Source organism: Globicephala melas, chromosome 16 (genome assembly GCF_963455315.2).
Source record: "Globicephala melas chromosome 16, mGloMel1.2, whole genome shotgun sequence".
Taxonomy (NCBI): domain Eukaryota; kingdom Metazoa; phylum Chordata; class Mammalia; order Artiodactyla; family Delphinidae; genus Globicephala; species Globicephala melas.
This window is the reverse complement of record NC_083329.1, coordinates 27088333-27109454: the sequence shown is the minus strand read 5'-3', so window position 1 is coordinate 27109454 and position 21122 is coordinate 27088333. Positions and strand designations below refer to the sequence as shown.

The 21122-nt window shown below is 56.5% G+C and overlaps 2 protein-coding genes across 8 annotated transcripts in view; one reads left to right on the top strand and one right to left on the bottom strand.

Moving 5' to 3' along the window:
- Window positions 1-12810, bottom strand: part of PDZD7 (PDZ domain containing 7) — a 19537-nt gene extending 6727 nt beyond the window's left edge. For 2 of the 5 annotated variants that reach the window (XM_060286304.1, XM_060286305.1), the window contains exons 1-12: window positions 12322-12810; window positions 11269-11656; window positions 6979-7119; window positions 6500-6674; window positions 5818-5994; window positions 5434-5581; window positions 4178-4238; window positions 3386-3793; window positions 2689-2886; window positions 1423-1515; window positions 1061-1111; window positions 294-469 (exon numbers count right to left, since the gene is read on the bottom strand). In XM_060286304.1, the coding sequence (XP_060142287.1) occupies window positions 294-469; window positions 1061-1111; window positions 1423-1515; window positions 2689-2886; window positions 3386-3793; window positions 4178-4238; window positions 5434-5581; window positions 5818-5994; window positions 6500-6674; window positions 6979-7119; window positions 11269-11491 (1851 nt within the window). In that variant the 5' untranslated portion in view covers window positions 11492-11656; window positions 12322-12810. Of the gene's footprint in view, window positions 1-293; window positions 470-1060; window positions 1112-1422; window positions 1516-2688; window positions 2915-3385; window positions 3794-4177; window positions 4239-5433; window positions 5582-5817; window positions 5995-6499; window positions 6675-6978; window positions 7120-11268; window positions 11657-12321 lie in introns of those variants that run through there. The other 3 variants (XM_060286303.1, XM_060286306.1, XR_009559323.1) reach the window with 2 other exon arrangements.
- SFXN3 (sideroflexin 3) lies at window positions 12498-21122 on the top strand. Of its 3 annotated transcripts, none has more exons than XM_060286309.2 (13): window positions 12498-12843; window positions 12940-13019; window positions 13617-13791; window positions 14956-15119; window positions 15782-15956; window positions 16301-16395; window positions 16739-16814; window positions 17171-17256; window positions 17478-17605; window positions 17766-17815; window positions 18680-18729; window positions 19212-19259; window positions 19532-21122. In XM_060286309.2, exons 4-13 carry the CDS (start codon window positions 14959-14961, stop codon window positions 19626-19628), a joined length of 966 nt encoding a protein of 321 aa, XP_060142292.1. In that variant the 5' UTR covers window positions 12498-12843; window positions 12940-13019; window positions 13617-13791; window positions 14956-14958; the 3' UTR covers window positions 19629-21122. The 3 variants fall into 3 exon arrangements, with proteins under 3 accessions (XP_060142292.1, XP_060142291.1, XP_060142293.1); XM_060286308.2 differs by having other exon boundaries at window positions 12930-13019; XM_060286310.2 differs by lacking the exon at window positions 12940-13019.

Below are 21122 nucleotides of genomic sequence, written 5' to 3'. Positions count from 1 at the left end.
TGTTCTTTTTCTTCACAGTACTTCACATGATTTGTCAGTATGGGTGCTTAGGTTTTAGTTACTGTCTATCTTCCCTTCCTGGCTGTGAGCTCAGCGTGTGTGTCTGTGTGTCTGTGTGTCCATGTGTCTGTGTGTCTGTGTGCACTCACGAGTTACAGGGGTAACTTCTGCTTTTATTTACCACTGGCCTCACAGTGTCAAGCCCAGATACTTGTCAATTGATAGTGGCCTGAATGAAGGGTTGGGAGACTGAGTGACCATGTACTAGGGCTGGGGACGGGCTGGAGGCTCACCCGGGAACAGTGGCGGGTGACAGCCAGCACCTCGTCGTCAGTCAGCAGCCTCCGGGCCAGGTCCTGAATCAGGGGCCTTCGGCTCTCCCAGGCCTGCACCCTCTCATCCACATTGGGCAGCTGGCTGGAGGGGCTCCTGGACCTGGCAGAGAGCAGAGTCCGGCCCCTCTCCCGGTCTGCAGGGCAGGAGCAAAAGGGTATGATGAAGGAGCCAGGAGCCATCCAGAAGAGGAGGCAGGGGGGCTCCCCTCAGTGGGGTCAGACCCCAGAACAGACTGGCTAAGGGGCCCATGTACCCCCGACGGAAGCCCAGTCTAGCCCAGATGCTCCCCACCACGGTCTCCCATACAATCTGCTCATCATTGGAGCTCCAATCCAGGCCCTTCAGCCCCCAACACAGACCCCTATCCCAGGCTGTTCCTTAGTGGAGTCCTAGCCCAGTGCCCCCTGGACCCCCTGAATGTCCCCACTGGAGTTCTAGCAAGGTTACCTCCCTCATCTCTCCAAAAATCTGTCTTTGGGGAGACCCAATTCAAGCTCCCATTCCTCAAAAATGCACCCCAATATCTGTCTGCAACCCTATCTTTCTTAGAAAGTATAGTCCAAGTCTTTTAGCTGCCCCCCAGTGTGTACCTTCCTATCTGTCTGATCCCCCATGCTTGACCCCAACTGAGTTTAGCCCAAAGCCCCTAAGCTACTACCCCCAATATGCACCCCATCTGCAGCTCTACTGTAAACCAGGCTTGGCAGAGGGATGCATGCATTACCACGTCTCAGCCTCCAGGTGACAAACTTCTGCACGGATCCCACTCCCCCTGCTATGAAGAAGAAAGAGGCTCAGTTGCAGCCCTGGTCCCCAATCTGAAAATGGGGTTTGGGGGCTCAGGACTGGCTGGATCACTGGCTGGAATGGAGCGTTCAAGGCTGGAAGGTGATAGGACCGGGAAGCAAGAGGCCAGGCTATTGAGGAGGGTCTTGAAGGCCATGTTCAGGCCAGGGATTCATTCACAGGCAATGGGGAGTCAGTGAAGGCTTTGGATCAAGAGAGGGTCCAGTCTGCACCCTGCTCATGGAGGTTCATTTGGAAGCAAATGAATGGAGGGAAGAACCCCAAGGGCAAATCACCTACCTTCAAGGGACAGAGAGAAAAAGAGGAGCCTTTGAAGGAGAGGAGTGGCCAGAGAAGTAGGAGGAGAACCAGGAGAGAGCAGGGCCCTGAGGGCTTTGGAAAAAGAGATGGCTTTAGGGAGGGGGCTGGCCTGCCCTGATTTGAAGGGGTTGTCTCTCCCATGAGACTGTCACCTTGAGACCCCAGGGAGGGGCAAGGCCCAGCCCCTCATCCCCTGGTTGTTTTTGCCTACCCAACATCCACTCTCCCTTCTGGAAACAGCACCCTGATTTTACTTGGGGACCACCCCCCCCACCCCATTCTCAGTCACTGTACTCCAGGGTGGACACATGACCCAGGCTGGCCAATGAAAGCACCTCTCTCTCTCCCAGATGACAAGTGATGTGTTGGGCGCCTGATCCCAGCTGGGCCAATGAGAGCCTTAAGCTGGAACTATTTAAGGAGAAGCTCTTTCCCCTGGGTTGCTAAGCGACAGTGGCCTTCTTACCTCCAAGTGGCAAAGCCAGGAAGATAATGAAGCCAACCCAGGGGAAAGAGGAACCAGAAGATGAAGGGGGCAGATGTCTGGGAAGATTGTTTAAACGTTTAGACCCAGCTTCCACCAGTAGCTGAGCCAAGAAGCGCTTTTTAAAGCTAGCTTGAGTTGAGTTTCTGTTACAGGCAACCCCTATAGTCTCTACTCATCCATTTTGGGTCCAGTCTCTGAATCTCACCAGAGAGAAATGAGACACCCTCTGTAAGTGTCCTTAGGAAGCCCCTGACGTGAGTGAAGCCTGTCTAGGCCTTCCTGCATGGCCCTTGATCTACAAATAGCCTTGCTCAAGATGGTTCTAGAATTGGGTAAAGCCTGTGGAGCTCTGGCCAGGGGAGGTGAAGCCAAATGTTCTAGGAAAGGAGTGCCCTGCCTCCCCTCAGTGCCAAGAGCACGGGGATCTGACCCAAGGCTTTCTCGTCTATGCTGTGACTCTCATCAGTTTTCCCTTCTGTAAAATGGGAAGATAAGGCAGTATAACAAGGACCATTATATTTTCTGAGCATCTTCTGTGTGTCAGACCATGCGCTAAATGATTAACATACACTAATTCACTTATTCCTCATTATTCCCAAAGAAATAGGTATTATTACTCTCATTTTACTCATGACGCTCGCAAGGTGAAGTGGTGGCTCACAGCTAGGACGAAGCAGTGTGGGATTTAAGCTCAGACCTGCTGGAGGCCAGAGTGGACTTTTCCTCTGTCCTGCTTGGCTGACCTGCCCAGTACTTACCTTTCTCCAGGTCCGGGTGGGGGCGGGACTTGGCTGTGCTCCCACTGTCCAGCGTCCAGGCCTCTCTGCGCCCGTCCCCTGCCAGCCGCCCCTGCCGCCCTCCCTTGAAGAAGAGGTTCATCAGGGTCTTGGAGCGCTGCAGGGCCCCCTTCTCCCCAGGGGACCCCGACTTCTCCTTCCTCCGCTGTTTCTTCTCCTCTGCAGACACGAGGGAGCACCCGGGGGGCTGGAGGGGTGGGCAGAAGGGAAGGACGAGGGGCAGGGGTGTGGGGAGGGGCAGAGAAAAGGGAGAGTAGGGGGCAGACGGGATCTGCAGCCATGTGGGGAGGTGGGGATGAGCACGGGGCTGGGGTTCCTCTTTCAGCTTTCTACCCCTCCCCCACCCACAGCTACAGCTATGTGAGGAGTGTGTGCGTGTGTCTGTCTGTCTGTAGACAGGGCTGGGAACTCCAGGATGGAGGGGCTGGGTTAGGGCTGGTTTGGGGCCCAGGGATGACAAGCTGGGGCTGGGGCTGAGGGTAGGTTTGGGGTCCAGGGCTAGTTTGAAATGGAGCCCAGAGCAGGGTCTGAGTGTATTCTGCAGCTGGCGCTGGGGCAAAGCCTGGCGCAGAGGAAGCTTGGGGCCCAGGGCAGGGTGCGGGACAGGTTTTGGAGCAGGGGCTTTGGAGAGAGCAGCAGCCACCCATCCCCCACATACCCCACAAGGTCAGGTGGCTCTGGGAGCGGGTGATGGGGGGCCGGGGTTGGCTGAGGGCCAGGAGCAGAGCAGTTTTGGGGGACTCAGAGAGCGCAGAGTCAAGGCGGGGGGCAGGCAGGGGGCCGTCGGAGCGGATGGCCGTGTCCCTGAGGATGACTGTGGGCCGCACGCTACACCAGGTCTCCACGTGGCCCCCCGCGTCTGGCTCCGTCTGCATGGCCGTGTCTGCCCGCCCCCGGCCTGGCCCCCAGCTGCCCGGCTCCTCAGACCCCAGGCAGACATCCATGTGGTCCGAGGGTAGGGAGCTCCAGCCATCGGCCGAGCTGTAGGGGGCACTGGAGGCGAACGAGGAGGCGCTGGAGCTGCTCTCCGAGGCGGGGGACAGCTGCTGCAGCACCCCGTTGCTCACTGCGGGCAGTGGGGAGGGCAAGGGCGTCTCAGTATTCCGGCTGGGTGGCTTTGGGGCCCTGCCGGGGCTGCAGGCCACCCGTGGGCTTGGTGGCAGCAAGGTTGTAAGCATGGGGTCTAGGGAACCAGCTGCTCAGCCGTCTTGCCACTGACTGGTTGAGAGATCTTAAGCAAGTCACTTCTTCAACCACCCCCTGCAACTCCAGACCCCAGGAGAGCCTGTAAAGGAACGGCAGCTTCTCGGAGGAGAGCCCATAAATGGCTCTGGGCGTGTGAAAGTCCTGAGGAGATCTTGGTGCCCCTGCCCACTTATTCTTCAGAGATTTCAGCCCCAATTTAGGGCCTCAGCCCCTTCCTTCCAACCTTGGAGGCTTGGCTACTTACATCTATCCAGCCAACAGTATTCAGAAACCATCTCCTTGTAGGCAGGGTACCGGCCAGTCTCCTAGGGAGGGCATGGTGGGCACAGGAGGGCACAGGGGAGTGGGTGAGGAGGGAGGGTAAGAATGGAGGAGTGATGGGACGGGAGTCAACTTTTCAACCTGATTACTCTCCTCCGAGCTCATCATGTTCTTCTAGCCACACCAGCCACTTTGTTTCTGAACGTGCCAAGTTCCTCTATACTTTAGGGCCTTTGCACTTGCTGTCTCTTCTGCCTGGCTTCTCTTCCTTTAGCTCGTCTTATGGCCAGCTCTTCAGGTGTCACCTCCTCAGAGCTGAAAGGTCCTGACCCCCCTGGCTAAAAGAGCCTTCCCAAATTACCCCATCCCACCTCTCCGTTAATTTCCCTACAGCAGCTGTCACAGTCCGCATGCACCTAGTTTGTCTGTTTCCCTCCAGTAGCAGAGACCTGGTCTATCTTGTTCACTGCTGTGACCCAGTACCTGGCATAGTGGCTGCCGTGTAGTAGGTACTCAAAAATATTGAATGAATGAATGGGGGCAGAGTGGGAGAGAGGAGGAGTGTTTGGGATAATCTGAGAGGAAGGAAAGAGAGAAACGGGATGTGGGAGAGGTGGGAAATAGAGGCGGTGGCGGGGGGGATGGCAGGGGAGGCACTGAATGGTGAGAGGGAAGAAGTCTCACAAGGGAGACGACGGGGGCAGGGGCCAGGGTTGGGCGCTAGGGGAGAGTGAGACATCACCTCCTCCGGGAGCCAGGGTGAGAAGGACTTGATCCTGAGGCAAGTGTGAGACCCACATGAATAATGAATCCAGGCGTATCCCCTGAAACACAATCTCTGGCTCCAGCCCAGACCTCCCTGCCCTGTGCCCTGAGGATGCCCACTACCCAGGTCCTGCCCAAAGCCACAGCTACCACCCCCCTTTCTGGGTGGAGGCCCCTAGACCTCCACCCTCATACAAAGGGACACTGGCCTACGCATCTGGTGGGGAGCTGGACAGAAACCAGGCCCTCCTACTGATCAACTGAGTAATTGACTGTGATTCCTGAGTTATGTCGCCTCTCTGAGCCTCAGTTTCTTCTTCTGTGAAATAGGTATGAGGACAATGCCTGCCCTACCTTTCACGAGGCTGTGGAAAGTCATAAGTTGCACAGCGATGGGCAACACTAAGTGCTAGAGTGGCCTGGGAAGTCCTTCCCAGAGTCTGGCCTCTCCCTGTCTCCCACAGCCCTGCCCACCTTGATGGTCAACATGATGTGTGTTTGGCCCTTCAGCACCTCCACGGCTTGGCTGTGGCTGATGTCGTCGAACCTGACACCATTGGCCGCCAGGACCTGGTCCCCCACCTTGATGCCGTTCTCCTCGGCCAGTCCACCATGGTCCACTCTGGGGTCAGAAAGGAGGCATTCTGATAGGCCACCTGGCTGCTCTCCCTCACCCTCTTCCGGACTCTTCACTTGCATACAGGGATACACCAGTCAAACCCCTCGACCCTCCTCCTGGTGACCCCCGACCCCCTCTCCAGATGCCATCCCTGACCTAGGTCATTGGCCAGGACTCACTTGCTGACCCATCCCCAGGTTCCAGCCCAACCCCGTTCCACACCCTGCCCCGGCCCTCACTTGGACACATAGATGCCCAGGCCAAACTCCTTGCCCCCGCGGATGTTGAAGCCCAGGCAGAAGTCGTCAGAGGTTGTGTAGAGATGGACGATGCGCCGTGCGCCGTCCTCTGAGCCACTGTCAGAGGGTGTTGAGCTGCACTTTTCCACCACCAGCCGCCGATTGACCACGTCCACCCTGGACAACAGCACGGGGCCCTCAGCCACCACCGGCCACCCCCTCACCTCCCAGCAGCCAAGACAATTGCATAGGAAAGGCAGGGCTGCCTCTGGGGGACTCCCAGACCTGAGATCTTCACTGGGCCATAGATTTCATCAAGCCAGGGAAACCATGCAAATCTCTCTTTATTGAGCAGCTCTAACTGCCAGGCCCCATTTCAAATCCTCCCCAGGCCCCGAGGGAGAGGCCCTGTACTGGCCCCTGGCTCACAGCCGAAGCACGGAGGGGCAGGGCCACTGGGGTCTGAGACAGCAGAGTGTTGAGAGGAGGGCTCGGGGAAAGAAATGGTCTTTTCTCATTTCAAGGTCAGGCTGTCGGATCCCTGTGTTTCCAGTGCCAGGGGATGGGAAGAACGGAAGCCATACTAGCCAGGCCCCCGGCTGAGCCCTGTGCCATTGGCCTCTCCCTCCACGGCTTTGGGTGGTGGTGCTGGGGTGGGTGGGGTGGGACCAGGCCTGCTCACCATGTGGTCTTCTCCTTGGAGAACTTGATGCCTGGTACGCGGCCCATGCGCCTCACCATCATGTGCAGGCGGCTGCTGCCCGTCAGCACCTTCACGGCACTGCCCATCGTGGTGCTCTCCAGGCTCAGCCCATTCACCTCGGTGATCTTATCACCCACGCACAGACCAGCCCGCTCTGCACCAGGGGAGGCATGGCTGGCATGGGCCACTTGGGAGAAGTCCCCCAGGTTGAGGCTGAGCCTCTCCCATCAGACTAGGCTCCCTGGGGTAAAACCTCTTTGATGAGATGGGGATCCCCAGGTAGGGTCTGAGTATCTGCCATCAGACAGGGACCTACCTGTTCATTAGCCCCTTCCATCTCCCCATTGGATCAGGCCCTCCAAAGCTGAGGGCCCTCTCCTCTTATTCTTGACAACAGCATCTCCACACCCCACCAAAGTGGGGGTCACGTCCGAAGCCAGGACCTGGGCCCCACTCACCTGCACTGCTCCCCTTCTCCACTTTGCTGACGAAGATGCCCAGGCCGTGCTCAGAGCCGCCCCGCACACTGAACCCCAGCCTCCCAGCTGGACTCTTCTCCACTCGAACTGCATGGATGATGTCACTTTCATCGCTGTTGGCTGTTGGCGTAGGGACACAGGCATGACTCCCCTGCCCATTCTGGGCAGAGAGGGACCCTGGCCTCCCCAGCTTGGGGCCTGCGAAGGCTGGGTTGCTGGGTACCGGCACCCAGGGCCCTAAATGAGGGGGTAGGTAGCTAATTTCTGAGTCCTCTCTGGGTGATTTTGAGACCATGGGCCAGGGAGGGTGTGGGAACAGGCAGGACAGGACTCTATGGTAGAAGACACGGTCCTCCTTTCCTCATAATGCAGGGTCTGTGTGTGTGTGTGTTTGTGTGTGTGTGTATCTAATCCTTACTAAGCTACCCATGACCACAGGCCTGGGATAGGCCAAATTCTGAAAAATCCTGCCACTCTGAGAGTCAGATGGATGGGAAAGATGTTCAAGATTCCATTCTACGAGGCACAGTTGAGGGAGTCTGGGCTCTCCAGCTTGCAGTAGAGATGAGTATGGTAAGTCTATATTCAAATAGTTGAAGAGCTCTTCTATAAAAGGCATTAGATGTTTTTGTCTGTGTAATCCATAAGGCAGAACCAAGCCCACGCAGTGGAGTTATATGGAGGAAGATTTAATCAGGGAAAACTTTCTAAAACCTTCAGTTGGCAGACAATGGAATGAATTTTCCAAGGAAAGGTAGTGAGTTTCCCATCACTGGAGGCATACAAGCTGATACCTAGTAAGTCCCTGTCTGGGATGTTGTGGAAGGATCCCTGAGGCCCCTTGTATCTCATAGACTCTGTGATCCTGGAGGTGAGGGCTCTAGGAGCTAACTGACTACATGAGGAAAGAAACTCAAACCACCATGCCTCAGTATGTGCCCAGAGCACAGAAGTGGTCCTCTCCATCAGTGATGGGGAAAGTCAGAGGAGGGGGTCCTTAGGGACTGGAGCTGTCAGGGAAGGTTTCTTGAAGGATGGGATTTGGATGGGTGGAGGGGAAGGGAAAGGCACTGATGAGGGGATGGAGTGAGCAAAGGCTCAGAGGTGGCCTTTTGGTTAGAGAAAAGTGAGGGGACTGGAGGGGTAAGTTGGGTCCCAGTTGGGAAGGTCAGAGTTCTTCTTGGGGAAGGCTTACTCAGAGGTGTTTGAGAGGAGAAATATCACACACACACACACACACGCACACGCACACACACACGCACACGCACACACACACTTCTATTCGATCTAAGAGAAATCAGGTTACAGTACGTGAGCAGGGAAGCTCAGGAAGTAATCCCCAAGGGCAGCCTGTAGGTGGGGACAGTGCAGGACAGAGGTGTGGGAGATGCTGGGGCTTCCTAGCTGATTCTATCTGCACAGGTCCCAGGACTTTCTCAGCCCAGACAAGGAGTCTTTTGCTCTCCCGCCCTCCCACCCTCTTTCTCCTCAGTCTCTCCTCGGGGGCCTCCCTAGGGCCCTGGGCCAGGGGGATGTCAAATCTGGGGTTTTGAGCCTAGGAGCTTGGGGCCTCTGAGGAGGGAAGATCCTCTACCTCTACTGCCCTAGCCTGGGGCCACCAGGCATCCCTCCAGGCACTCGGCAGCCCCTCACTATCTCCTCCCCTCCTGCCTCCTTTAGTCCATTCTCTACACAGTGGCCAGAGTCAACTTTCATACTAGATCATGCCTTTCCCCTGATTAAAAACCTCAGTGCCTACCCCTGCTTCTAGAAGGAGCTTCACATTCCTTCCATGCCCAATAACGCCCTCCCTGGGCTTTCCTCTGCCCACCTCTCTACACTCACCTCTGGCCACCCTCCCCAGCCTCATGACCTTTAGCCACAGTGACTACCTTCCTGTTCCTCTCACCGGCCAGTCCTTTCAGTGTTCCCTCTGCCTGCGATGCCCTTGCCCAGACCTTCATAAAGCCACCTCCTATTTCCACTTCCTCCTGGCTCAAACACCACTTTCTCAGAGAAGCCTTCCTGGACAACCCTACCTAAGAAAGTCCCTTCCCCCTCCTCCCAGGTAGTCTCTGTTCGAATGGTTCTCAAAGCGAGCTCTCCAGACAAGCAGCATAGCAGCACCTGGAAAGTTATTAAAAATGTGAACTTGGGGGTTTTACCACAGACCCACTGAATCAGATTCTCCGGGTGTAGGGCCCAGTAACCTATCTAACAAGGCCCCCAGGCAATTCGGCTGTATTCTGAAGTTTGAGAACCACTGCTCTATCATATCATCCAAATTAGTACCTTCAAGATTCTTACCATCCTTTCTCATCATTTGCTTACTTGTATATTATTTATCCTTGCTCTCTTTTCACTGGACTGTAAGCTCAGTCATGGTAGGGACTTAGTAATTCTTTCCACCAATGTATCCCCAGTTTTGTGCACTGTGCTTGATATTTGCTAAGTCTTCTTTTAATCAATGAAATAATAAGTGGAATAATGAATAAATGAATGAATTAGGAGAGTGAGGAGAAAGGGCTGGTTGGGATTAAAGATTATACCATTTCTCTGGGACCCACTGAGTTTGAGGAGTTGGTGGGAACTCCTGGGTGATATGGGTGGTAGTGTTCCCCTTCCCACTGTGTCTCCCTTATCAGTTAACTTTAGGCCTCTGGAAAGTTCTAAATATTGATAATAACGTGGGGGAGGGGCTCCAGGCTGTGGTGAGTTGGGAGATGTTTGTGCTCAGGCAGAGGGGATGATTCTGAGCTCACAGGCCCCCAACCCAGAGAAGCCAGCTGGCTGGAGCAATGCCCCAGTCCTTCCATTGCTAGGGGATGCATCTCTCCTGGCTGCACTAGGGCACTGGGGTGGGGCAGAGGGAGAGAGCCCTCATGGAACTTCTGGAAGAGGGACAGTGTGCATAGGCCTCGCATCACAGTTGGGCATGGAGTATGTGGGCACGTGAGGGGGAGGTATGACGTAGTTCTTCCAATACGATGGGACTTGCAAGGGCCGTGCTATAGTACCTCCTCTCTCCCCCTCTGTGTTTCCTAGCTTATCTGGCGACTTCTGCTCCATGTCCAGAATGACATGCCGCCCTGCTGCTCACCTGAAGTTGAGGCCGGGCTTGGTGGACGATGGGGGTGAGCGTGATGGGCCACTGGTGCAGGAAAGCCTGCTCCCTGAGCAACATGCTCCTCCCCTGCCCTGGTGCCCTGGGTAGGGGACAGAGGGACCCAGCTGAGTCAGCGGGAAGGAGCAGGCTGAAAAGTCCAGTCTGGGATCCAGCCAGGGGAGCCCTGCTGGCTGAGAGAGAAGAGCGGAGCTGGAGATACTTATCTGGTCCCACCCACGGAAAGCCCAGGCCCAGGGGGCCCCACTCCCCTGCTGGTATTCAAGGTCCTGCCTTGGTCACCGGCTCTTTGTCGCCTCACATCTGTCACTGCAGCCAGGCTGTCTCCTAAGTGCCCACCCATCATATTCCATGCTTTCCGTTTCAACCTTGTCTGTGATATCTCCACCCCACCACCAGCTGCTGTCATTGCTCTGTCTCTAAGTCCTGCTACACTGGAAATTTCTGGAAGGTGAAGATTGAGCCTTATTTCTCTGTAGGTTCCCACAGGACCTAACGAGAGCTGGTATACAATAGGTGTGCAATGAAACGTTAAGCAACTACATAAGATTAGGTGTCCCCCTCCCTCAGGGCCCAGACCTGGGGCTCCCTCCCTATCCTCAACCCTCCTTTTCTCCCCACTCTTTGCAACATCTTCCACTTTACCTCTGTCTCCGTCCTCTGCACCTGAAGCCTTTAATTCTTTCTGTCCAGCTGGACATGCACTCCTCACAGCCCAGCACAGAGCTGGGCTCACAATGAACTGGTTGATGAAGAATGTCCCTCTCCGTCCTGCCCACCCCCCAAAGTCATACATGAATGGGTCTGGAGAAAGGAAGAGTCCATAGGAGTGAGGGGCCAATTTAATACTCTGCCTTGCTTCCTTGGGGGCTGGCATACCACACCCCCCTTCTCTACCTTCATGCCAGACCTCCCACCTCTGACCTCTCCACAATCCTGGAACACTAAAGGATCGGCTTAAAGGTGAGAAAAGGGTAGATGAGGAAGAGTCTATGGGTTACCAGAGGCTCTCTCTCCCTGCATCCCTATGATTGCCATTTCTTGAGTTCCCCCACCCACACTGGCTCTGCCCTCTCCTACCTAGTGCCTGCTGTCCCCTACCCCCACCCGCAGTTCCCGGCCCGGTGGCTGGGCTCTGCTCCCACCTTCGATGGGGGAGTTGATGAGGATGACACGGCCCATGGGCGATGAGGCTCGGATTCCACGGAGGGGCCCATTCAGCAGCCGCCGTTGCTTTCTCAGCAGGTATCGGGTTGCAGAGCCTGACTCGCTGCCCAGGTGGCCTCGGGAGGAGAGGGAGCTCAGAGAGCCAGAGCTTAGGTCTCTGAGGCCCACTGGGTCGAAGCCCACTGGGAAGCCATGCGCCATGGTGGCTAGACGGGGGTGGTGCACTACAGGTCCAGAGGGAACCTGCTAGCCCTTGAGAGGAGGGCCCCACGTGCCCCAGGCTCCATGAGCCTTCTGTGCTGACTGGGATCTCAGGGACCTGGTGTCCCTGATCTCTGCTGCCTCTCAGGAGTGTGTGCTCCAGGCCTGCACAAGGAGAGCAGAGATTGGGGAAGGGGTGTGAATGCTGCCTCCGCTGCCCCCCAGAACTTCCACCCCACCCCCTGCTTGGAGCATCCTGCCTCCCATGCCTTAGGCCTCTCACCTCTCCCACCCCCTGGCCAGAGAACTGCCCAGTTCAGCCACCATTGTGGACTTCTGGAGCCATTTATACAACAAGGTGGGTGAGAACCTCTCTTTCACCCCTAGTTCCTGCTCTCAGCTGAGTCATCTACTCCGGTAGGTCCCCAGTCCTCAGTAGAGGTTGAGATAGTGGAGATGGGATTATTGCCGGCCCTAGGGCTGCAAGCAGTGTGAGAGAAATTTGGGCCAGTACAGTTCGCTGAACCACCCCTCCTGTGTATGTGGGTAGGGGGCCAGCCCCAGGGACTTGCGCCTCGAGGGGCTTCAGAACCTGGGACAGCTGCAGCCAAGGGCCCCAGAGATCCCCAGGCCCCAGGCTGCGGTCCCCTCTGTCCCCCCTTCCCTCCCGTCCAAAGAGGGGCGTGAACCTCTCCCAGCCTTGGGGGAAGGACCTGCTGGCGAGAGCCCCCCAACATCCCGCGCAAAACCTGGGCCAAATCCCTCAGAGCAGCTCCTGGACCCAGAACGCAGCACCCTACCCCCGGCTCGGTCCTCCCGGCCCCCCTCACCTGCTCGCGCGTGCTGCAGCCGCCAGCCTCGCCCGCCCGCGGGCGCGGGCGACAGCAGCAGCAGCAGCAGGGGGATCCCCGCCCAAGCCTCGCCGAGGCTGAAGGAATAGGGCCGCCCAGCGCAGCCCCGGGCTCCCATTGGCTGGGAGGGCCGCCAATCACTCCCTCCAGCCACCTCCCTTGGGTGCCCCGGTCGGCCGTTTGTAATCTGGGCTGGGGCCTCTGTGTTCTACTCGCTCCAGTTCGAGTTCTGGTGCCCCATCCCGCACCGCGAACTTAGGCCTTTGGTCTCACTCAGCTCGCCCAGCTCCCGCTACCGGTTCAGCGCAGGGGAGCCCAGAACCACGTCTTCTCCAAGCCAAACCAGCTACCAGGGCTCATGGAATTGCCACCCCTCCGCGGTCACCCTTGAGGCCTCAGCGAGGGAATGCCACCTGGGCAGAGCGGGGCGTGAGCCTGCGGTGGGCAGGAGCGCGGGCTGGCACCTGGGTGTGCAGCACGCATGCTCTGTATGGTGACTGGGTGAGTTGGGAGTGTGTGTGTGTGTGTTTGAGCGCTGCCCTCATATGCATCCTCCTATGTCAGAAAGTGTCTCTCTGACCACCCAGTTCTGGAAAGGACGCAAGGCAGGGAAGCTGGTTCCTGGACACTAGAAGGAGGAAGACTCTTTCTGATCCACTTTCTTGATGCAGACAGAGGTACCTTGAGCTTTCTGCCCCTTCACATCCGGGGCAGGGACTGCGGCCAGGGTCTGTGATGCAGGGGTAGGGATTGGGGCATAAGGAAACTGGGGACTCAGTGGAGCTAGAGGTTATAGAGGGGAGTATAAAGGGGACTAGGGAGGAGGAAAGGGCTGGGGACACCGAAGAGGCACAGGCACGAGCAGAACCGGACTGTGAAGGGGTGAGAATGCCAAGGTGCTGCGAGAGGACCTTGAGGGAACCGGGGTAGGAGACCAGGGGTCCAAGTAGGCAGAGGCCACTGCCAAGGCAGCCATTAAGTAAACAAGCCGGGCGGTAACCCGAGTCTCTCTGGGCGTACCGTCAGAGGATGCCCCTCCACGCCGCCCGCCTTCGCCCCGGGCACCTAGACCCCCGGTTGCAGAGGCCGGGTGCCTCCCGAGGCCAGCCAGGGGACTGCAAGCAAATGGGGCAGCTCCTACCCTCCTCTCTCGGGTTGGGGACGTGACCAGAACTGATCCCTGAGGTCGGATTGGCTCTGGGAGACAGCGTAGGGCCGGGTCTCAGTGGCCCGGGCTGGGGGCGTCGCCCTTAAATGACACCCATCGCCCCCAGGCTCTGCCAATCCCTGGCCTCGCCGGGCGGATGCGCCAAGGGAGTCCCCGCCCCTCAGGCTGGCGAGCGTCACGCGTGACGTTACCCGTGATGGATGTGAGGGCGGGGGCGTCGCGCGGAGAGGAAGGCGGGACTGAGAGCTGCAGAGGACGGGAGCCCAGGAGCCTAGGAAATCGTGAGTGCCCATTGTGCCGGGCGGGGTTCGGGGGTCAGGGGAGAGGGGCTTGAGGGCTGGGAGTCAGAGAGGAAAGTTGCCTCCGTCCTGCGAGATTCAGCATCTTCGGCTCTAAAGCACGAGGGGAGGTTGGTTGGGGAGGGAATGTCGGGGTGAGACTCTGTATGGTCACACATTCAAGTGTCTGCAACTGATGGATATGAGCTGTGTGTGTGTGTGTGTGTGTAAGTAACGGTCTTTGTATGCAGGGCATGTCCACCCTGTTTGCAGGTCTGTGTAGGGCGTGTATGCTGGTGTCTTTGTGTGTGGGTATGTGAATGTAAGTGTGTGAGAGGGGAGGGTGTGTCTGCCTGTGAGGGAGGAAGTGTGGTTGGAGAGAATTAGTCATTCTGTAGGATATTGCCCAACATGGCCAGATGAATGCTTCAGGCTTTCTTCTCTGTGCCGAGTGGAGGGTTCACTCACTGAATCCTGCTCCTTTAGAGGTAGGTAGCTCAGGGAGAGGTGGATGTGTGTTCCTGCCAGCCCTGCCCAGCTAGGGAACAAGGCGAGCCTTGGGCCATACAGTGTGGGCTGAGGAAGATGGGTCTGGAGAGGGGACTGTGCATGCCCACGAGCACACCTGGCTGGCTGGCATCAGAGTCCCCTGTTTGAGATCTGGAATAGGTAAGCCCTGGAGTTGCCAGTGAACCCTTGCTGTCCTCCAGTCGGGGCCTGGGGAGTGAGATGGCTTATGCCATCTTCCCAAACAGCCTTGGGGGTTTGTATGTAGGTCTCAAGGCAACTGGGGCCTAAAGCTGACATCAACGTGGATGTGTAATGCATATAATCTGCATTTCTGTGCATACAGAGCACAAGAGTAGCTGCATGGGATTAGTTGCTGCTCATGCGTCAACCACACACATGTAAATCCTCACTCATGAAAATCTGTATCAGGCCAGAGTGCAAGGACATCTGTTTTCCTGGCCATGTTCTCTAGTGGCCCAGGGGGGCTGGAACATTGCCTAGAACACAGCTCCTCCCCACATCCTTGCTTACCTATCTAGAGTCATCTTGAGCTCTAGAAGGATTGGCAGGGACCAGGGCAGCACCACCAAAGTCTCCCCCATGTGGACCCCTTGGACCCCTCCTTGGAGTCCTCTGACTTTGGTCCCTGCCCTGCAGAAAATGGGTGAGTTGCCCTTAGATATCAATATCCAGGAACCTCGCTGGGACCAGAGCACTTTCCTGGGCAGAGCCCGGCACTTCTTCACTGTGACTGACCCCCGAAATCTGCTGTTGTCTGGGGCACAGCTAGAAGCTTCCCGGAACATCGTACAGAACTACAGGTGACCCCCAACCCCATTTAACACAGGGGCTCATTCCCTGCTGTTAATACAGTACCTTTTGCACCTGTCTCCCCTAACTTGAGCGTGACCCTGTTCCACTCCTCCACCCCTTCACTCCCTTGCCCTCTCGGTTGGAATCACAGACAACTAGGGCACAGAACTTTAACTTAAAGGATTTCAGGGTGTTTGGGTTGAGGAGGTGGTGTCGATATTTGTGGGTAGGGGGCTGCTCTGTGTTTCACAAACCCTGTACAAGGACCTGTCCCACTGCTGGGCCATCCTCTGCAAGGACAGAGGGGCTCAGCTGAGTCCCAAGGAAGTAGGAGGGCAGCCTCCTTGTCTCCAGGAGGAAAAACTCATGCAACACCCCAGCCAATGAGCCATTGACTCATTGGAAACCACCATTACCCAGCATTGACCTAGCATTTGGGCAGAAACAGAAGGGCACCCCTCTTTGTGTGGCTAGAAGGGAAATAGAAATAGGAGCCCTCCTTCTGGCAAGACATGATTCTTCCCCAGAGACAAGTAGTTCCTTTGTTTTGAAATTGGGAGCCAAAGTGCCTGGTCCTCTGCCCAGACTTCCCCTGAGCTGGGTGGGCAGGGCTTGGGAGGGCAGATCTACCCCCTAGAATTGCCTGTCTCCTCCTTGCCAACCTCTGCAGGGCCGGCGTGGTGACGCCAGGGCTCACCGAGGACCAGCTCTGGAGGGCCAAGTATGTGTACGACTCTGCCTTCCATCCGGACACAGGGGAGAAGGTGGTCCTGATTGGCCGCATGTCAGCCCAGGTGCCCATGAACATGACCATCACCGGCTGCATGCTCACCTTCTACAGGCAGGTCCTATTCTGTGTGTCTCCTCCCTGGGTGCTCTGTTCAAGGTACAGTGTGACTTGATGACTAGGCACTTCCTCTCTGGGCCAGTTTGGGCAGAAAATAGTAGGTGGGTGAGAGCTTGCGTTAGAATCCCTTCCATTCCTCAGAATTCAGCCCCCGGGGTCCTCCCACCCCAGAGACAATGGGTGTGTTTGTGTAAGGAGGGTCATGTAGGGGTCACCAGAGCACGTTCTAGGGGCATCAACAGGGCCCCTCCTGAGGGTTTGGGGTTAACCTTTGGGGTTTTATTATCAGTGTCCAAGGATGTGGGACACTGTGAAAGTAAGTGTCTTTGTTCCCTCAGGAAGACCCCAACCGTGGTGTTCTGGCAGTGGGTGAATCAGTCCTTCAATGCCATCGTTAACTACTCCAACCGCAGTGGCGATGCTCCCATCACTGGGGGGTGAGAGCTTGTTCTCAGGGACTCTTCTCCCGGCCCTCCATTGCTCTCTCCTGTTCCCCTGGGCCTGTGCAGCCAGTGGCTCAGCGGCCTCCTCTCAGCCTGCCCCCCACTCACTTTCCTGGCCTGACTGAGGGCCTGAGGTCTTCTTGTGTATGCTTTGGGGGACCCAGTCCTCTTCAAGGGTAGGGATTGGGGCTTCCAGACAAGTCTGCCCTGGAGCAGGGGAGACGTTTCTCTGCACTGAGGCCACCCTCCCATGCCTCACGTCCCTGAAGCAAAGAGCCACATGCTGGACTGTTTACCTCCCACCTTGTGTCCTGGCTCATGGATCCTGTGTCCACAGGCAGCTGGGAACGGCTTACGTGAGTGCTACCACCGGGGCTGTGGCCACGGCCCTGGGACTCAAATCCCTCACTAAGGTAAATCCCCCCCATTCCAGTGCCCCCCCTCAGTTCGCACTTTATCTGCCTCCTTTTTCCCTACCACTCCTCCACCCCAACCTACAGGCTCCCCATCTCTCTCCTCAGAGTTCCTTACCACCCCATGGCCCTTAGGGTCACTAAATCAGCGGTCCCCAACCTTTTTGGCACCAGGGACCGGTTTCGTGGGAGACAGTTTTTCCACGGACGGGGGTGGGGAGATGGGTCAGGCGGTAATGCGAGCGATGGGGAGCGGCAGATGAAGCCTCGCTCACTCGCCCGCCTGCCACTCACCTTCTGCTGTGCGGCCCTGGGGTTGGGGACCCCTGCACTAAATGACATCTTTCCTCCCCCAGCATTTGCCCCCGCTGGTTGGCAGATTCGTGCCCTTTGCAGCTGTGGCAGCTGCCAACTGCATCAACATCCCCCTGATGAGGCAGAGGTGAGAGGCCCCAGCTCCTGGCGTGTGCACACCCAGGGTGCACGTAGGCACACCAGCCAGCCACACGAGCTGCTGGGCCTAGTCTCGGTCTGGTGCTGGGATCCTGGGGTGGGAGAACCAGCCTTTGAATCTAGGCTGTCTGAGGGGACTAGCTGCCCGCGAGAGCATGGCAGGTCAGATTTGGGGCCTGTGATCTGACCCTCACCCCCTTCCCTTCTCAGAGAGCTGCAGGTGGGCATCCCAGTGACCGATGAACAGGGTCAGAGGCTTGGCCACTCGGTGGCCGCAGCCAAGCAAGGAATCTTCCAGGTGGTGACGTCAAGAATCTGCATGGCGATTCCTGCCATGGGTAAGGCAGGGACGGCTCTAAGAGAAGGGGGTGCCGTTATTCGGGGGGTTTGAGGACTCTGGGGGGAGTGGGAGGAGCTGCAAAGGGGGATCGCCTCTTCCTTAGGGTCCTGACTTTCACTCTACTAACTCCCTCCCTCCTTGCCCTGCTCTCCCCTCAGCCATTCCCCCAGTGATCATGGACACCCTGGAGAAGAAAGACTTCCTAAAGGTACATCACTCTCACCTCTCCCGTCCTAGAAATAGTGGTGACTGGGGGCAGAAGTGACCGGTCCCCAACTTCCTCTCCAACCTGACTTGAGTCTAAGACTTGCTACCTGTTTGCCTCACCCCTGTGCTACCCCTTCCACCTTCATTAATTCATTCAGCAAGAATAAATTGAGCTGGAAGGAAGGAACACTGAGGGTGCAGGAGGAGAAGGGAAGGGAAGGAAAGAAAGGGCTTCTGTCCTGAAGAAAGCTGGTGTCACTCCAGAGACCTCTGACACACATAGGGATGGACTATCACAGCCACGCTTGATATCGTGCTCGTGCTGTCAGCTACAAAAAACATTGAGACACACACACAGGCTCACCCGCATGCGAACAGGACGGAGAAGCAAGGCACAGGGATACAAGCTCTGGCTCATTTGTTGAATCATTTATTCGCAAATATTTATTGAGTGCCAGCCATGTACATGGAGCAACAGATCGGTGACCTCTAAGGCTGGAGCAAATCAAGAAGGGTGTGCAGAGCAGGAGATGTGTTTGGAAAGGGACAGATTCACGCAGTGGGATGGGAGGAAGGGAGTGGAGGGTTAGAGGAGGCTTCCTGAAGAAAGCAGCTCCTGAAGGAAGTGTGGGAAGCGATTCAGAGAGGTGAAGATGGGCGGTGGGACGCTAGGGAGGGTGTCAGCAAATGGGCCTGGCTGGAGTGCAGGGTGGTGAGTCCCTGTTATGGGACTGGGGGAAAGAAAAGGGCCACATATCAGAGGCTCAAAGGCAGCGTTGATGGGATAGAGCCGCGGTGGGTGAATGTGTAGGGGTGAGGGGGGCCAGGGGACACACACCATTACATTCTCTCTCTCTCCCCACAGCGCCGCCCCTGGCTGGGGGCGCCCCTGCAGGTGGGACTGGTGGGCTTCTGGTAAGTGTGCAGGGAGTTAGCTAGAATGTGTGGGAGTATCCTTTCTGTGGTGGATGTGGGGGGGTCTTATTGCTTTTAAGATAAGATAATTAAGATAATTTAATACATTAAATACACCATACATTCAGCTGGTAGGGGTCTTGGACACCTGTAGGGCATACTGTGTGTGTTAGGAGTGATCTCTGTTCTTGAAGGTCAAGAATCTAGTCGAAGGGGTTCTACATCCACCACGGAAACCATGGAAATATACCTTTTGGTACCAGCCCAGAGTTTCATGCACATTTAATTCCTGATTCTGTCACTGGCTGTGGCGCTCTGGGTCACTGCTCTGGAGGCTCTTTCCTCGGCCAGAACGTAATGTCATCGTTGGCTTTCATCAGTCTCCACCCCTAGGGGCTGTCTCCAGAGATGGGGTGGGGTGCCGGGAGGGAACACTCTTAGATCAGAGCTTCACAAACCTTTCCAACACTCTTCTCCCTCAGCCTGGTATTTGCCACCCCCCTGTGCTGTGCCCTGTTCCCCCAGAGAAGGTAAGTGTTGCCCCCAGGTTTGGCTGGGGGCTTCAGACAGGTCTCCACGTCTCTGGGAGCAGCTGATTTAGGTTCCTTCAGTGTGTTCCTGGAGGAGGCCTGGCAGGCATTCAGCTTATTCTGGGGGTGGGGGAGTGACAGTGATCTGGGCCTCTGGCAGTCGAAGGAGAAGATTCAGCAACCTGGGAGGAAGAGAGGTGGTGATCGGGGGGCACCCAGCTGAGGGGGTGGGCTCAAGGGACATTCAGCCTGCCTGCGCTGTTCTGTTGCAGCTCCATCCACGTGAGCAGGCTGGAGCCGGAGCTGAGAGCTCAGATCCATGAGCAAAACCCCAGTATCGAAGCGGTTTACTACAACAAGGGGCTTTGAGGGGGCGTCAGCCCCTGGCCTCCTCTCTCACCTCCTTGGGCTGCTGCTTTAGTGGAGCCTTGCCGTCCCTGCCACTTTTCCATCTGCCTGGTACTGGGCGGGGGCCTGGTGTGGGAGCAGCCGTTGAGACCAGCAATCCATTAGGCTGGGAGAGGTGCCCCCGTAGCCTTTTTCTCTCCTCTGATTTCAAAGAGCAGGATCACATGATCCCTTCTGCACTAGTGTGTCTACACATGTACATATGTGATACATGTGTGTACAGGTTGTCCTGGGATGTCCTCATGTCTGGCTTCCCTTCTTGGCCTCCTGTCACCTGCCAGCCGGCCAGGCTATGGGACTTTCTCGCCTAAACAGTTCCACCAGCCGAGTCGTTCCTGATGGAACCTTGCCCCTTCTGGACACAGGAGGAGACCCAGGATCTCAGGACAGAGACTGAGGGACACTAGCAGGCTAAACTGGGCTGAATCCTTCAGATTTCTGCTTCCTGGCTTCCGAAGCTGACTCAGGAACTGGGCTGGCAGAGGATGACATGGCAAGATAAGGGAGGCAGGGGGCTTATCGCATTCCCTACATCCTGGAAGGGGTCATCTCCTCTCCTCTTCTCTGCTAGAACAAAGGAGTGTCAGTGTCCTGTACTGCTCTTGCCATCTCCCCATCTCCCCCACACTGTAGCACGGGCATCTTCAGGCACAATCTTAGGAGTTCTTGGGCCGCAAGACATCATAACCTTAAGTCTAAAGTTACAATCCCAACCCCCTCCCCTAACCAAAAAGCCACAAAGGCAGAGCAAGCATTCCTGTTTAAGAGCCCCCACTGCACCCTCTTACGGAGGGACACAGCGTGGGAACGGTGCTTAAACTCCACAGGTGTCTGAGTGGCTGTAACTAGGACACCTCAAGGGCAACTAGGCCCTGAGCATATGATCTCAAGACAGGGGATTTTGTGTTCCACTGATATTGCTGGACGTTCAGCAGGATCCTGATCTTAGTTCCTTCTCTTGAGGCTTTTTGGCCCTGCTCCCCCACACCCCCACCTCCAAGAGGAGGAAGGGCCCGGCAGTCAACGGCTGGTCCATAGGGGAGGTGGACTTGGGGATGGAATATGTGCTGGTGAATTCACGGAGTGCAGAGCTGGACCATGACTCCAACTCCTGTGACCTCTGGCTGAAGTGGGGTGAAAGCCCCAGTGCGATCCTCTAAGAGCACTTTCTTGCTCCCCCAAACAACCGCCACCAGTAATAAAAGTTATGGTGCCACTGTTACTCAATAAACCGAAAACCTGTCTACTTCTTGATCTTCATTCAATTCTATGTCCTGAGTGTCCAGGAAGAGCTTGCTGCCTGCGGCCTTCCATTCTCTCCCTACAAAGTTCAGTTCTTAGTCTCTTCCCTCCCCTTCTGTAGGGAGCCTCAGCCCCCAGCAGAGGGAGCTCTGAGTATAGAAAAATCAGTCCTCCATCAGCACCCTGAGTACTAAAGTAGGAGGGATGTGGGTA